Genomic DNA, 14,596 nt, shown 5'->3' with positions numbered 1-14,596 from the left:
GCCTGGCAGTCAGCTAGCTGACATGCTCCTCCATGGCTATTCCCATCCTTAATTCAGGGGAACAAAGGGGAAAGGCTTTCACTGCAGCAGCCTACAATAACAGCCTGTCCCCCGTGTTCCTCTAAATCAAGGGCTTCCTATTTAAGTTAAACACAAAAGGTGCAGATATGCAAGTGTGTGCTCGGTTGAGATTAGACAGGGTAGTCAAAACTGGAATCGGCCCCAAAAGAGCTGGTGACCACATTTCACTGCTAAATTCAGTTTTCAACCAAATTCTTGTTGCCTGGAGCTGTGGGAAGGTTCTGATTGCTGGGAGGTTGGGAGGAGGGAACAGGCATGGGACTTCGCCAGGATGTAGGCTTGGGGAATGAGAAGGGGAGATGAGGCCACTCTCAGGGCATCTGGCAGGGACTGAAGGGGCACACGTAGTTAGGGCTGTTGTAGGTGGGGCAAGGGACATTTAAGAGAGTGGCTGGAGGGGTGTTTGGCGGTGAAGTCTCAGCTGGGAAAGGCAATAAGGCCATTCCCCAGCCTGGATGCTGGCAGAAATGGGATATTTTTTCTTTTTTTCTTTTTCGAGACAGTCTTACTCTGTCACCCAGGCTGGAGTGCAGTGGCACGATCTCGGCTCACAGCAACTTCTGCCTCCCGGGCTCAAGCGATTCTTGTGCTTCAGCCTCCCAAGTAGCTGGGATTATAGGCATGCGCCACCACGCCTGGCTAATTTTTGTATTTTTAGTAGAGACAGGGTTTTGCCATGTTGGCCAGGTTGGTTTCTAGCTCCTGACCTCTAGTGATCTGCCCACCTCGGCCTCCTAAAGTGCTGGGATTACAGGCATGAGCCACTGTGCCTAGCCCGATATTGAATATTTTAATGAAAAGCTAAAAAAGATGCCTGGGACGTATGAATGGGCTGCAGACCAACATGGTGAGGCCCATAGCAGGACTCCTTGTCTGGAGAGGTCATTGGCTATGCCCATGGACTGCCACCTTGCTACTCTTGCCCCCGTCACCTGCCTGGTGAAACAGATGCTCAGTATTCATGCAACATCACTCTTTGTGAAAACTTTAAAGCCTCAGGAGAGGGGGTGCAGGAAGCATTTGCCCCAGGTTTCCCCAGTCCCTCCCTCCTCTGCATGCCCTGCCTATGTCTCTGTAAGTCCACAACCCGGTTTGCATAAAGCTCTTAGCTCCCAGAGGCCCGCAGGCCACCTCTGCCCTGTGCTGCAGGGAGCAGGGGAATGTGGGAGAGACACTTACACAGGCCCGCAGGCCACCTGAAAGAGGGAAGACAGGATGGGGACTCAGACAGAATGGGGGGCCCCAGAGGCAGTGGAGGCAGCGGTGATGGGGGCGGCAGACGAGGAAGCCAGCCATGTGAGGAGGTGGATGGAGTGATGCCCCGGGGGCGGACGGACGGACAAGTTGGTGAATGCACGGAGGGGGCAGCTCCCCACAAGCACAGTCCACAGGGGCTCTGGGGAGCTCAGGCAGAAGAGAGATGGCCGGACAGCACAGATGGGTGCAACATCTGTCTGAGGACACAGATAAAGTGGAGATGGTCAAGGCGATGGCACACAGAGCTGGCAAAGGACAGACCAAATGCGGCAGGAAGAAAACGCGAAGAGGAGGCAGACGAGGCTGGCAGAGGGGTGAGCAGTCTGTCAAAGCCACTGTCAAGGGCTGGAGGTTTTGGCTGGCCCCATCCTCAGGGTCTGGGGGTAGTAAACTCTGGTGCTCCCTGCATCAGCCACGATCATGGGAACACCAGGAAGCGGGAAGAGGCTTCCTGAGCTATATAGGGAACCGGGACCCCAGGGATCTCCCAGGGTCTCTCCAAGGTCTGGCGAGTAGTCAGTCAGGCAAGGAGAGGAAGGGACACTCACTCAAGGAAAGGAGGGTTGAGACTAGTGCAGAAGCCTGAGTAAGCACCTAACGAGAGTGACGGAAGCAAACCCCCCATTTCATGTGAATGCACGGCCACAGTGTGTACAGATGGGCTAAATCACTGCTTCCCTGGGAGAGCTCGTCTGGAGCCCAGGGCAAACCTTGCCAAGCTCTGGAGGCCAGCCTGGGCCGGTCCTGGTGCTAGGCCATGGCCACGTGGCCTTGGACCAGCCACTAGCTCTTCAGTTTCTTTGTCTGGAAGAACAGGATGCCGGAAGCAACCTTATCCTGATGGTTGTCAAGTGGGGAGGATTTTGCCCCCTAGTGGACATTTGGCAATGTCTGGAGACAGTTTTGGTCGTCACAACTTGGAGAGGTGCCATTAGCATCTCACAGGTAGAGGCCAGAGATGCTGATAAGGATTCTACAATGCACAGGACAGTCCCCCTCAATAAAGGATCATCCTGGTCAAAATAGCAAGGGTGCTGAGGCCGAGGACCCCACCTTATGGCCAATGTTGATGGCGTTAAATGCACAATGTCTAGGCAAGTGCTTTACAAACTTTAAGTATGATTATTGTAAAACTGTATTTTTTTGATTCCAAGATGCCACTGTTTATAAAATGCAAACATTTTGATGACGAATTCTTGAGTGAAAAATCAAACACAATCGTGTTAAATAAACAAAACTGACGTTAAGACAGCTCCTGATGTCAGAATTATTAAAATGTGAAAAGAAAACGTGCATTTTAGAATCGAGAAATCTGGCACCACTGCTATTATCATCACAGCTACTATGCTTTCAGGGATCCCAGCATTATTCCTGTGCGTCTCCCAGGAAATGCTAGCAAACTTTGGAGTTTCTCTGGCAGACCACAGAGGACTCCACCATTGGGGGCCAGGAAATCTAGGGGTCTTGTGGGTAGACAGACGAACAGACAGACAGACCTCCTGCCCTGGCTGGGGGTGGCGCGTGAATGCCTCTTCAATGCAGGTTTATGATTTTAAAAATAACAGTGACAAAATGACACACACTTACTTTTTCAGAGCTTCTCTGAGATTCTTAAATCTGCCCTCAGATGACACAAGCTTTTGGAGCTTATCAATCAAAGCTTTAGTCTAGAAGGAATCAGAAGCATTTACTAACACACAGCACACGCCAAGGCCCGGGGATCAGGCCCACACTCCAACATGCTGCCCGCCAGGGCTCCAGAATTGCGTTCCCTTGGGATCTGGGGGCCTCCTGTGTTTGGGCACCTTGTTCCTGAACTTCTCAGGAGTTGGGCACGGGTCCTTGTTGAGTGTGCCTGTGCTCACACGTCTCTCAGAAGCAAGGAAGTGGGTGTGAGGGACCTGAGTGCGGATTTGGTCCTTGGAAATGCTGCAGGATCCTGAGACCTGGGCAGTTTAGAAGGACTTGGTGGGTGACTCCCAGGAGCCCGCACTCGGAGCAGGAAATGGCAGATTTTTCATTTTCCTGATCTTTCTCATGAACTACACCCAAAGGATGTGACCCTCATTTCACACATTCTCCTTTTCGTACCAGAAACACCACCCAAATTTCAGGATCAAGAAAAAAGATGGGAGACGAATTGATCATCAGAAAAGAAAAGGCCTGGCTGGAGAAGAGGAAGCTCCACAGCAAAGGGCTTTGCCAAGCGACCCCGCCAGGCCCAGCGCACACATCAGACTGGAGCAGAGTTTCGGTGGCCGGAGTTTGTCTGACCCACGGAGCACCCTGGGTCAAGCCTGGCTTTGTGCACCTTTCCCTGTGTAGCCTGAGGGAAGACCCTTTCTCTCAGGGGTCCTCAGCTCCCTCATTGATAAAAAGGTGGGATAAGTTAGAGACTGCCTTTGCAGCTCTGTTCCTCAAGATTCAGAATGTGGCTGAGAAACCGCGGGAGCACAGTGGTACGTCGCACCACCAGAGCCCTAGTCAGCCTGGAGGGGACACGGGCCCCAGAGGCCAAGCACACACCCAATCTTGGAGTCAGATTTCTGCTGAGAAATTTGTCTACTGAAAAGGACAATCTAAGTCTCCATTCTGACAAGAGGAGATCTGTTTGTGCTCTTCAAGGGGAAAGAAGGGCTGAGCGTAACATTCAGTTCCATGCCTTATCAACAAGCAGAAAAAGCCTCGCCACCTGGTGTGGACTAATCCTATTCAGAGCACAACTGTGTTCTGGATCTGGTGAAAGAGACATGCAACAGAATAGCACACACCACACGGAGTCAAGGCAGATGATTCTGCTTTCACTTGAGATGTCTGCTGTCCGATGACTGGCAAAGGCTGGATGCCCCGGCCCACCTCCGTTCCAGAGTCTCGGCTTCCCTCCTGCACTTGCCCCTTTCCAGAGCTGCACCCTCCTTCCTCTTCTTCTCCATCCACCTGCAGAGGAATGACCTGATACGGCTTGAGGTCAGAGGCGGGGGCTGAGTCAGGAAACCTAGGGCCTCCCCAGCCTCTGTCACCTAGCCTTGGCATGCCGACTGGCAAATCACCACTCCTCTTGCCTTTCTGGGCCTCAGTGTCCCCATCTGGAAAATGGGGGGGTAAGTCCAGGTGTTCCCTAAGGCAATACTAGCTCAGATACTCTAGAACTGTGGGAGACACAGAAACTTGATCAGGAGGTCCCGGTGGCCATGCAGTTCTAGATGAAGTGTCACCGTACTCTGAGGCTGTGAAAATGTGCAGAAGACATTCTGGAACCAATTTGTGGCTCTGAGCTGGGCACATTTTTAACTTCCTCCACATCCCCATGCTTGCTGTGTATGGATGCTCCTCTTTGGAGCTCCTCTTTGTCATGCTCTCTCCAGGAAGGAGCTCTATGGCCTGGGAAGCCACAGAATCTTCTCAGCTGCTGCTTAAAATGTATGTTCCAAGTTGAAGCAGTTCAAGTATCTTTCAGCTGGGCCAGGAGCTTCTATCCTTTGATGCTCCATGGGATACCAAGCCTCTGGGATCTTGGGTGTCTCTGTTAGAGTGTGGACACCAGCAGGCAGAAATGGGGGGCCCTTGGAATATGTAATTGAAAGCAGGGACCAAGCAAGGAGCCTTGGAGTCAGTGTCAGGAAGAAAGATGATTTTGTGGTCTCCTAAATTCCATCACTTCCTGTTCACCGAGCAGAGGACTTCTGGCTGGCCAAGAATGTTCCCTCCCAGAGAGGCCAAAATCTATTGTTAGCCAAGGCAAGGCTTTTGTGTCCACTAAAGTACAGCCATCCCCAGGAGAGGCGACACACAAATCCACGTTAGTCATTGTACTGTCCTATGGAAGAGCATCATCATCAGATCCCCTCTTGGGTTTTTTTTGTTTGTTTTTTTCAAAGAGGATGGGGAGAGGGGTTAAAAGAAGAAAGGGGAAATGAAAAGTCCCAAATGAAACCCAACTGCCTGACTCTTGCCAGGGGCTGAACCAGACTTGGACGTAATGCTTTTCTGCTATGGTGAGCACATTTAAGAAAGCAGTAAAAACTGGCTGCTGAGGTTACAGTTCAGGCCATCTAAGAAACGTGGCCATTTCAGAGGGTCTCCAGTGTCCATGGGATGCCTGTAGAGAGATAATGAACTGCCCCTGGCAGATGCCGAGCAGGCCATGGCCAGGGCCAGGAACTCCCAGAAGCTCCTGGGGCCAGGTGCTGTGTAGACACACAACTCTTACACGGCTAGGGGCTGCAGAAGACAGCTGGGTCCAGACTGCATAGAGGGTGGAGACCTCATGTGGTGCCAAAGGCATTTTTGATTTTTGGACCAGGCCAGCTGACCCTAGGTCCAGAATGACATCCTAGAACACAGGCTGAATCACATGCCCTCACCACTGACTGTCCTTGATTTGCACTCTCCGCAGAGAAGAGAAGATTTCAGGATGGCCAAACTCATTCCCTCCCAACTCCATGAGGAGGGCGATGCAGGAGAGCGAGACCAAGAAATGCAAAGAGTGTGGGTTCCAGGAAGCCTAAGTGGGGCGGAAAACTGAAGCCCGGTCTGCAGGGCCTCTGGAAAAGATGACGTCATTCCCATAGTACAGGTGAGAAGGAGAGAGAGATTTACCTGGAATGGGCCCCTAGACTGTGGCACGGGCCCTGCCTGAACCTTGACAAGCGAAACGAGGTTGGGTGACTTGGAGGTTCTGCAGAGCCTTGCTCAACACTTGCCTCAGCATGTACCATGTTTGGCCAGATGTGCCTGCAGCTCTGAGCGCCTGTGCTCCTGAGATCTGCTCTTTCCTGGAGCCCGCAAACAAGAGTAGCATCTTTCACGGTCCTTGGCCCTGAGCCTGGCATCTGTGTGTGCCAAGAAGCAAGAGGCCCAATCCCACTGGGTTGTAATGGGGTGTCCCTGCACGTTCTGTAGTCCTGCTGTTCTCAGGGGCTGGAGTGACCAGAAGGTGGGAGAAGGGTAGAGGGATGTCCCAGGGCTTTCCTGAGTTTGGCTGCTAAGTAGGGAGGATTACGGACATGCCGCCTGCTTGGTGAGTGGAATCATGACCTGCCATTGACATGAGGAGGGTAGTGAGGAGCAGGTGATAAAGAGAACAATGAGGGGGACACAGTATGCAAGTCCAGAGTGGTCCACATGAGACAGGGCCCTTGGAGCCACTGGGTCCTGCACAGCCCACCCAGCGGTAGGATGACAGACACTGCTGCCAAGGGATCATGCCTGGGGGCTTGCCCTGTCTACTGGGGGTGATTGTCCGGCCTCCTGCACACATGCAGGCTGGGGTGGGGGCATCCACCAAGTGCACCAAGGAAGTGGTCCAAGTGCCTCATTGTCCTCTCCTATAAGGAGCGCTGGTCCCTCCTGACTCCAGTGCAGGCAACTTTATTCCTGAGGAAGAATCTATCTTACGGTTTTATGTTCATGTTTTATGTTTATGGCTTTTCAGATTCATGTTCTGAGTGAAGAGGGATCGAGCCCACATTTAAGGTGATCAACTAGCCAACAGGTTCCAGGGAGCAGCTAACTCTCTGTGGCCAGAAGGGCAGGTGAAATTAGAATCCTGGGAAGAGGCTTGCAGGATCATCTGACGGAAGGGTCCTCCGATGGAAGGGTCATCTGACCACCATCTCAGCTGCCCTGCAGATCCCCATAAAGCCACCACTCTTGCCCCAACTCCAGAAGAAAAGTGTTGGGACCAATAATCACCATCATATTCTTTCCACTTTGAGGCATTAATTACTCAAGTGGGAATTACAGTCCACAGTCTCACTGCCACATCTGTGGGCCTGCTATCTGGTCCCAGGTGATATAGGGGAAGCGATTCTCTGTTTTACCTGGGAGTGTTAGACCTCAGCCCAGTCCTTTGCCCACTTGTGGATGCCCAGTGGCCAGCCCACTGGTCTTCCTGCCCCAGCCCCAATCCAGCCCCAGGGAGGCAGTGGTGCCAGCCTCCTGCCCGCACCTGCTTAGAGACTTTGAGCCACGTCTTTTTGAGCCGGAAGATTGCACTGCGGTTCATGGACGAGGTGATCTCCAGCACGGCATTGTAGTTGTGGAGGCAGCGGCATATGTCAGCCACGGCCACCCACTTCTCGATGGTGCTCACCCTGGCGTTGATGTCCTCATTGCGGATGATTTCTGAAGCAATCAAGTTACTGATCTTTAAGCCAATGCAATAAGACAGGGAAAAAGAGGAGTAAGTATTGCAAAGATGATAAATGATCACTATTTGCAGATATGATTGCCTGTTTGAAAATACAAGAAGGAATTGGAAAACTACGAGAACAACTAACAGAGCTTGCTAGGGTTGCTGGCTAAAGGTTCAATATACAAAAATGAAAAGTATATATATACATTAGTAATAATCAATTAGAAAACACAACAAAAATACAACCTTCCAAATAACAATGGGAATTTGTAAATACCTAGGAACTTAATGAGAACTATGTAGGATGGAAAAAACAGGTCACCAAAGGATATAAAAGGCTTGAATAACAGAGAAAGAGATCAAATTCCCAAATGAGAATGTAAATATGTCATTTTTCTGAAAACGAATACATGTGTTTAATGTAATCCAATAAAACACTCAGGCCAGGCACAGTGGCTCACACCTGTAATCCCAGCACTTTGGGAGGCTGAGGTGGGTGAATCATTTGAGGTCAGGAGTTAAAGACCAGCCTGACCAACATGGTGAAACCCTGTCTCTACAAAAAACACACACGCAAAAAATTAGCTGGGTGTGATGGCGCATGCCTATCATCCCAGCTACTCGAAAAGCTGAGGCAGGAAAATCACTTGAACCCAAGAGGTGGATGTTTCAGTAAGCCGAGATTGCACCATCGCACTCCAGCCTGGGCGACAGAGCAAGACTCCATCTCAAACAAACAAACAAACAAACATACAACCCGAAAACAAACAAACAATACAAAAAAAACCAACGAGAGCTTTCTTTAGAAAAGTAATTCTAGACAAAGTAATTATAAAGTTTATCTGGAAGAATAAACAGGTAAAAGGGGCCAAATTCTGAGGGAATCCCCCATCATACAACTAGAGCTTGGACAGGACACACTTTGAAGCACTGCTGGTCTCACATACACAGTAGAAGATATCTTCAAGGAATCCATCACCTGGCCAAACATGACACACACACAAACAAATCAAGTGCAGGTTGGACCAGTAGCAGCCGGGGGCAGGGGTGGGAAGCTGGGGCTGGAACATCAGGGAATTGGAACTGCAAGGAGCTGGAACAGCAGGAAGCAGTGGGCTTTCCGGTACATTTTTTTTTTTTTTTTTTTTGAGACGGAGTCTCGCTGTATTGCTAGGCTGGAGTGCAGTGGTGCGATCTTGGCTCACTGCAACCTCTGCCTCCTGGATTCAAGCAATTCTCCTGCCTCAGCCTCCCGGTAGCTGGGACTACAGGTGTGCGCCACCATGCCCGGCTAATTTTTGTATTTTTAGTAGAGACAGGATTTCACCATGTTGGCCAGTATGGTCTCGATCTCTTGACCTCATGATCCACCCGCCTTGGCCTCCCAAAGTGCTGGGATTACAGGCGTGAGCCACCGTGCCCAGTACATTCTTTTGCAACTTTCTAAGACTTTTTTTTTTTTTTGAGACAGAATCTTGTTCTGTCGCCCAGGTTGGAGTGCAGTGGTGTCATCTCGGCTCACTTCACCCCCCACTTCCTGGGTTCAAGCGATTCTCCTACCACAACCTCCCAAGTAGCTGGGATTACAGGCACACACCACCATGCCTGACTAAATTTTGTATTTTTAGTAGAGATGGGGTTTTACCATGTTGGCCAGGCTGCTCTCGAACTCCTGACCTCAAGTGATCTGCTGGCCTTGACCTCCCAAAGTGTTGGGATTACAGGCGTGAGCCACCGCGCCCGGCCTTTGCGACTGTTTAATTATTTCAAAATAAAAAGTTAAAAAAAAGACTACTACTTTAAAAAAAGGCGATAAAAGGACATTTACAGATGAATTAAAAATTACAGGGCTTTATCACTAAGAAACCTTCTCAAAAACAATTTCTAAAGGATGCTCATCAAGAAACATGAATTGTAAAACTACTTAAGAATGGAACTACTACTTAAGAGAATCAGGAAGGATAATAACACAAAGTAGTACATGTATTATACCTCTTAATTAAATTGAAGTAGTAGTTAAAAATTTTTTCCATCAAGAGAACATGGAACTTAAAAGCAGTTTTATATAAAAGTTATACTAAATTTTGAAATAAATAGATCAGTCAAATCTTCCAGAGAAGAAGGATAAAAGGAATATCTTCCAGTTTATTCTGTGAAGCCAGTATTACCTTGATACTGAGACCAGAGATGGATAATATAAGAAAGGAAAATTACACACCCATTTGTTTAATGTACCATGACCACATTGGGTTTGTCCCTGGAATGCAAGGATGATTGAATATTAGAAAAAAAGTATAATTGTCATTTACTATATAAACAGAGTAAGGGAGAAAAACCATATGACCATCTCCACGGATGCAGAAAGAAATATTTGATAAAATTCTGTATTTATTCATGGTTAAATCCATTAGCACCCAAGGAATAAAAGATAATTTAAAAAAAACCTGGTAAAGGAACAAACATCATTCCACATGGGGAAATATTAGAAGCATCTCCTTTAAAACCAAGAAGGTGGCCGAGTGCAGTGGCTCACACCTGTAATCCCAGCACTTTGGAGCTGAGGTGGGTGGATCACCTGAGGTCAAGAGTTCGAGACCAGCCTGGGCAACATGGTGAAACCCCGTCTCTACTAAAAATACAAAAATTACCTGGGTGCAGTGGCGTGCACCTGTAATCCCAGCTACTCAGGAGGCTGAGGCATGATAATTGCTTGAACCCGGGGGGTGGCGGTTGCAGTGAGCCGAGACTGTACTACAGCCTGGGTGACAGAGGGAGACTGTGTCTAAAAAAAAAAAAAAGAACCCCAAAAATCCAAGAAGGAGACACATGATCACCATGTCCATTCCACGCTGTCCTGGAGAGAGATGGGACTAGGGCGAGGCAGGCAAGGTGTGGGGTGCAAGTGCAGGAGGGCGAGTAGCTCTGTAGATTTTGCTCTCTGGGAAGCTTGTTTGCCTTACCCCAGTATCCCAGCTTGGCCATGGTCTTGAAGACCTTGGCCAGTACCAGTTAAGAGGACAAAGAAATTAAAGGCAAAAGGACCAGAAAACAGCAAAAAGGACTGTGCCAGGGAGAGACGAGGAAAATCGCTGTTGTGCCAGCACACGTCCTGTGTATCAGAACCAAATGGTAGATTTGAACAGAGATGGCCAAATGCCAGGTCGTTACAAGGGCAGCTTCTGAAGTAGACTGTGTGTGCGCTCAAAATTGTACTCTGCTATGTAATGTTGGGGATGAAATTTCCCCTCCTCGAGCCTCAGTTTCTTCATCCACAAAGTGGGAATGGCAGGATTAAATGAGATGATGCTTTTGAAGCACAGCATCTAGCATGTGGTGAACACTCAATGAATGCTCACTTCATATTCTTGTCTTTCACTTGCTCGACTCCTGGGCACACAGTGGGACGGGGAAGCGGGGGGACAGTGATTTGTTGCCTGGTTCTGTAAGATGTGGTCAGATCAGGCCTCTATCAGGTTACGTTTCCTGGGGCTTGGTCTCTGTCCCTCTTTCTCTCCTGAGAGGCACACGAGTCTCCTTTCTGCTGCTGTGCTCACTGCGGGAAACACTGGGTGCCCAGGCCTAGGAGGCCCCAAAGGGCTCCTCCCCTGAGCTGCAATCCCTGGGTCTTTCTTGTCTCTTCCAGGCTGCTGAGGATCCTCCCAGGATATGGTGTGCTGGGGGCTGGGGTTGGTAGGATGCGGCCCTGGCCAAAGTGGTCAGGGCAAGTGGAATCATGTGCTCCCACCACCGGCCCTCTAAGGCTCTTTCCTCGTGTTGATGATTAAACTCAGAAGAATGAGGATGCTGAGTGCAACTGTTCTCAGGGCTGTCACGAGGCTGGGAGTGGACCCGGCTCTGTGGTTCAGGGCTTGGAACTTGCACAGATGTAGGGAAGTTGCTGGGAGGGAATTTTTTTTTTTTTTTTTTTCTCACACAGCTGATTTGCACTGTGTAGCAACGGGAGCCATGAGCTACCACATACCGGTTAGGAGACCTCAGCATTTGCCCTTCCGGAGCCCTGGTTTCTTTGTATCTAAAAATGTGAGGACAGCCCCCATCTTTTAGTTGATGTGAGCTTTCAATGAGATTACTATGCACAAAAAGCTCAGTGCTAGGCACAAGGTACGCACCCGGTTAGGGGGCAGTGGATATTCTTATTAAAGAACATTGCAAATGTTCCCTGTGGACGTGAATTGTGCCTCAGAAGGCTCTGGGACCTGTCTGGCCCCCAGTTCTCTGCTGCTCCCATGTTTCTCTGAGAAGGGATTCTGGGAGCTGGGGGTGTGTGATGCACCCGTCTGAACTTAGTGTGCTAATCAGAGTCAGTCCAGGCCTTTTAAGCTGCTTATGCCAGGCCAGTTTGCAGGTCCAGTGCTTGGTCCCATCTCAACAGTTCTTCCCCAGGAAAGCTGGGGCTGGGAGGTCTGGAGGAGGGGGCTGGAGGAGCTGGATATTGGGCCATCCTGATCCTAGCTGAATGTCTTTAGATGACCACCCAGTTAATCCTCCCATGACTATTCCGCGGTCAGCCCCACTTAATAGGAGAAGAGACTGAGACCGAGGTGAGGCAACCAGCCCAAGGCCACATAGCAAGGGGTGGCAGGACTGGAGAGGACCCAGGAGTCTGGTTCCAGCCAGGTGTATAGCCCGTTCTCTACCCAGCCTCTTGAGCGTCTTGCCAGAGAAAAACCCCAGCGAGCGAGGCGCTCCCATCCATACTCACGTCATTGAAGTGCTTAGTGGTTTTCATGATATAAGGGGTCCTTTCATTCTTTTCCAGTTTCATCCATCCTTGTCCGAAGAACTCCCTGTAGGAAGTAAGGGGAGACCCAGGTGGAGGGGGTGAGGTTTGCCTTGCTGATTTCATTGCTCCATGCTTTTTATTTTTTTTATTATTTGGCTTTTTGAGGCTGTCATTTCTGGGGGAACAACTTTCTGCAGAGCCCTGGAAGGAAGGAACCCTGGGCTCAAGTCCAGCTCTGCCTTGTCGCAGCTGTGTGGCCTCAGACAAACCCTTTATAGCACAGGGCTTCAGTTTCCTCATCTGTAAAATGGGAATAAAGACGACCCTTTCCTCACAGGGTTACTGGAAGGCTGAAATAAGGTGTGGGAAGGCACACACCTTATTGTGAGGTATGGTGGAAATAATTTGTTATGAATCTTGTTTTCTGACAGGGAGAATTCACATTTTAGTCACTGCAGCAGCTGGTCTGTAGGATGAGGGAATAGAAGGCCCTAAAACGGAGGAGATAAAAGCCTTAAAAAGCCTGCAAGCCAAGCCTCAGGCTCCTGACATCATAAAGTGACAGGGAGAGGGGACCTCGGCAGAGTCCTGTGAGCAGAAAGGGCCAGGGGAGGTGATTTGTGTTTGAAAACACATCCCGCTTCTCCTCCTAGAGTGACATATCAGGAACACCATCTGTTTCTACGTCCAGGAGATGTGACAGGTTTCCAAAGTGTCGACCTTCTCTATTTACACGAGGCAGCACCCATGCTGGGGAGGGCTGCGAGAGTGCCAGGTGGGGCTGAGGACAAAAGTCCCACAATGATTCAAATCCGGCAAGCCCAATTCTGGGAAACCATTCTGGGACCATTGTTAGGAATTCAGACATATTTGTTACAAGGATGTTTACTGCAGCGATAAATATAAAAGTGAAGGCTGAAAACGCTCTCATGGCTTAGTAACACACTGTTAGAGAATGCTGTGTACTTATTAAAAATAGTGTTTACAAATGCCATGTTGGCAATAGCATCAGATGAAGGAAGAGGGATACAAAATTATATAAGTAGAATAATTGCAATGAACACCAGGGATGACTTAGGCCAGAGCAGGTAACAGCAGGCCTTGGGGCTTCTTCAAAGTTCACACCTGTCCCCTAAATCAGCTCCTGGAGGTCACTGGACCCACACACGTGCCCATGCTCTTGCCTGTGTGCACAGTTTCTCACAGGTACATGTGCACACACACATGAACACATGCTCTTTTCTAGATACTCTCTTTCCAGGAGCTCTGAGTTACAGATGATTCCAGAAAAGTGTGTGTGTGCAGCTGACAGGTAAGGAGAGAACTTGGTGGGCAGGAATGGGAACCGGCTTCTCTCCCTCATTCTGCCTACCTAGACACTACTGTTTCAAGCTGTGGAGGGTCCGCGCAGCTCTGGAAATTCACTGCATGTGCTTCCGGGGTGCTGTCCAAGACAGTGCCTGAGGAAGCAGGGGGAGGCGGGTGGTGCCTGCAACACTTACTCATAAGGAATCTTCTTGAAGACGAGGTGGTCTAGCAGGGTCAGCTGCTCCGCGATCTCCAGGGCCGAGTGGTTTTCAAAGGGCTCAGCCTTCACGCCTTCAGCCTGGTTTTGAGTTAGGGGAGCAACGTTTTGAGTTAGGCCCACGATGGACACCTCCTGGATTCTCAGTTGCCTCTCTGCTGGTATCTCCCCTTTGAATTGGGTGGGCAGGTGATGGGGTATGACACCACCTCGAATCTGGTGGGTGGGTGGATGGGGCCTTGAATCTGGTGGGTGAGTGGATGGGGTATGACTCTGCCTCGAATCTGGTGGGCGGTTGGATGGGGTATGATGCCGCCTTGAATCTGGTGGGTGGGTGGATGGGGTATGACGCCGCCTCGAATCTGATGAGAGGGTGGATGGAGTATGATGAGGGGAGGTGGAGGGAAGGGGACGGAGGGAGATGGGCCCCGCCCTGTTGTGCTGGTGTGTGCAGCCCAGTGCTCGGACCGCCCTCACCCACCCTGCCAGGGAGCTCCCAGCACATGCATGAGACAACAGAGGCTTCCAGAGGTGAGCCACTGGCCCAAGTTGCTAAGCTGGAAGTGGGCTGACGAGGACTGAAGCCCAGGTCGTCTGACTTCAGGCTGTGCCTGGCCACTTCCTTCAGGGTCCGCCTGAGCCCACAACTGGCTCTATACAATTTCCTTTTGAGACTAGCAGGTGTGGACTCCCAGGCATGATTAGCTCCTGGGATGGCCCTGTGCTCAGAAGACAGCTGTCCCGCCTTAGTCCTGGGCCTTAGTCCATGTCCCTGGCCCCCAGGGGCCACCCTCGGACACCATCATTAAGGGATTCCACTACTTGGGCCCTTTGACCAGAGAAAATCTTCAGG

At 50.1% G+C, this 14,596-nt stretch overlaps 1 protein-coding gene and 1 long non-coding RNA gene across 14 annotated transcripts in view; one reads left to right on the top strand and one right to left on the bottom strand.

The window, feature by feature from the left end:
* RASGRF1 (Ras protein specific guanine nucleotide releasing factor 1) overlaps nt 1-14,596 on the bottom strand; it is a 123,110-nt gene that overhangs the window by 16,784 nt on the left and 91,730 nt on the right. For 12 of the 13 annotated variants that reach the window (XM_055277532.2, XM_055277526.2, XM_055277531.2 and 9 more), the window contains 4 exons: nt 13,721-13,824; nt 12,198-12,282; nt 7,289-7,486; nt 2,926-3,005 (listed from right to left, as the gene is read on the bottom strand). In XM_055277532.2, coding sequence (XP_055133507.2) covers nt 2,926-3,005; nt 7,289-7,486; nt 12,198-12,282; nt 13,721-13,824 — 467 coding nt within the window. The remainder of the gene's footprint in view (nt 1-2,925; nt 3,006-7,288; nt 7,487-12,197; nt 12,283-13,720; nt 13,825-14,596) is intronic. The other variant, XM_063638636.1, reaches the window with a different exon arrangement.
* Nucleotides 3,241-7,662, top strand: LOC134736587 (uncharacterized). The gene is made up of 2 exons (XR_010120666.1): nt 3,241-4,439; nt 5,735-7,662. It is a non-coding gene; the product is annotated as an uncharacterized lncRNA (long non-coding RNA).

The sequence above is a fragment of the Symphalangus syndactylus genome, chromosome 5 (genome assembly GCF_028878055.3).
Source record: "Symphalangus syndactylus isolate Jambi chromosome 5, NHGRI_mSymSyn1-v2.1_pri, whole genome shotgun sequence".
Classification (NCBI taxonomy): Eukaryota; Metazoa; Chordata; class Mammalia; order Primates; family Hylobatidae; genus Symphalangus; species Symphalangus syndactylus.
Note: the sequence above shows the minus strand (reverse complement) of the source record. Positions and strands in the feature narration are given on the sequence as shown.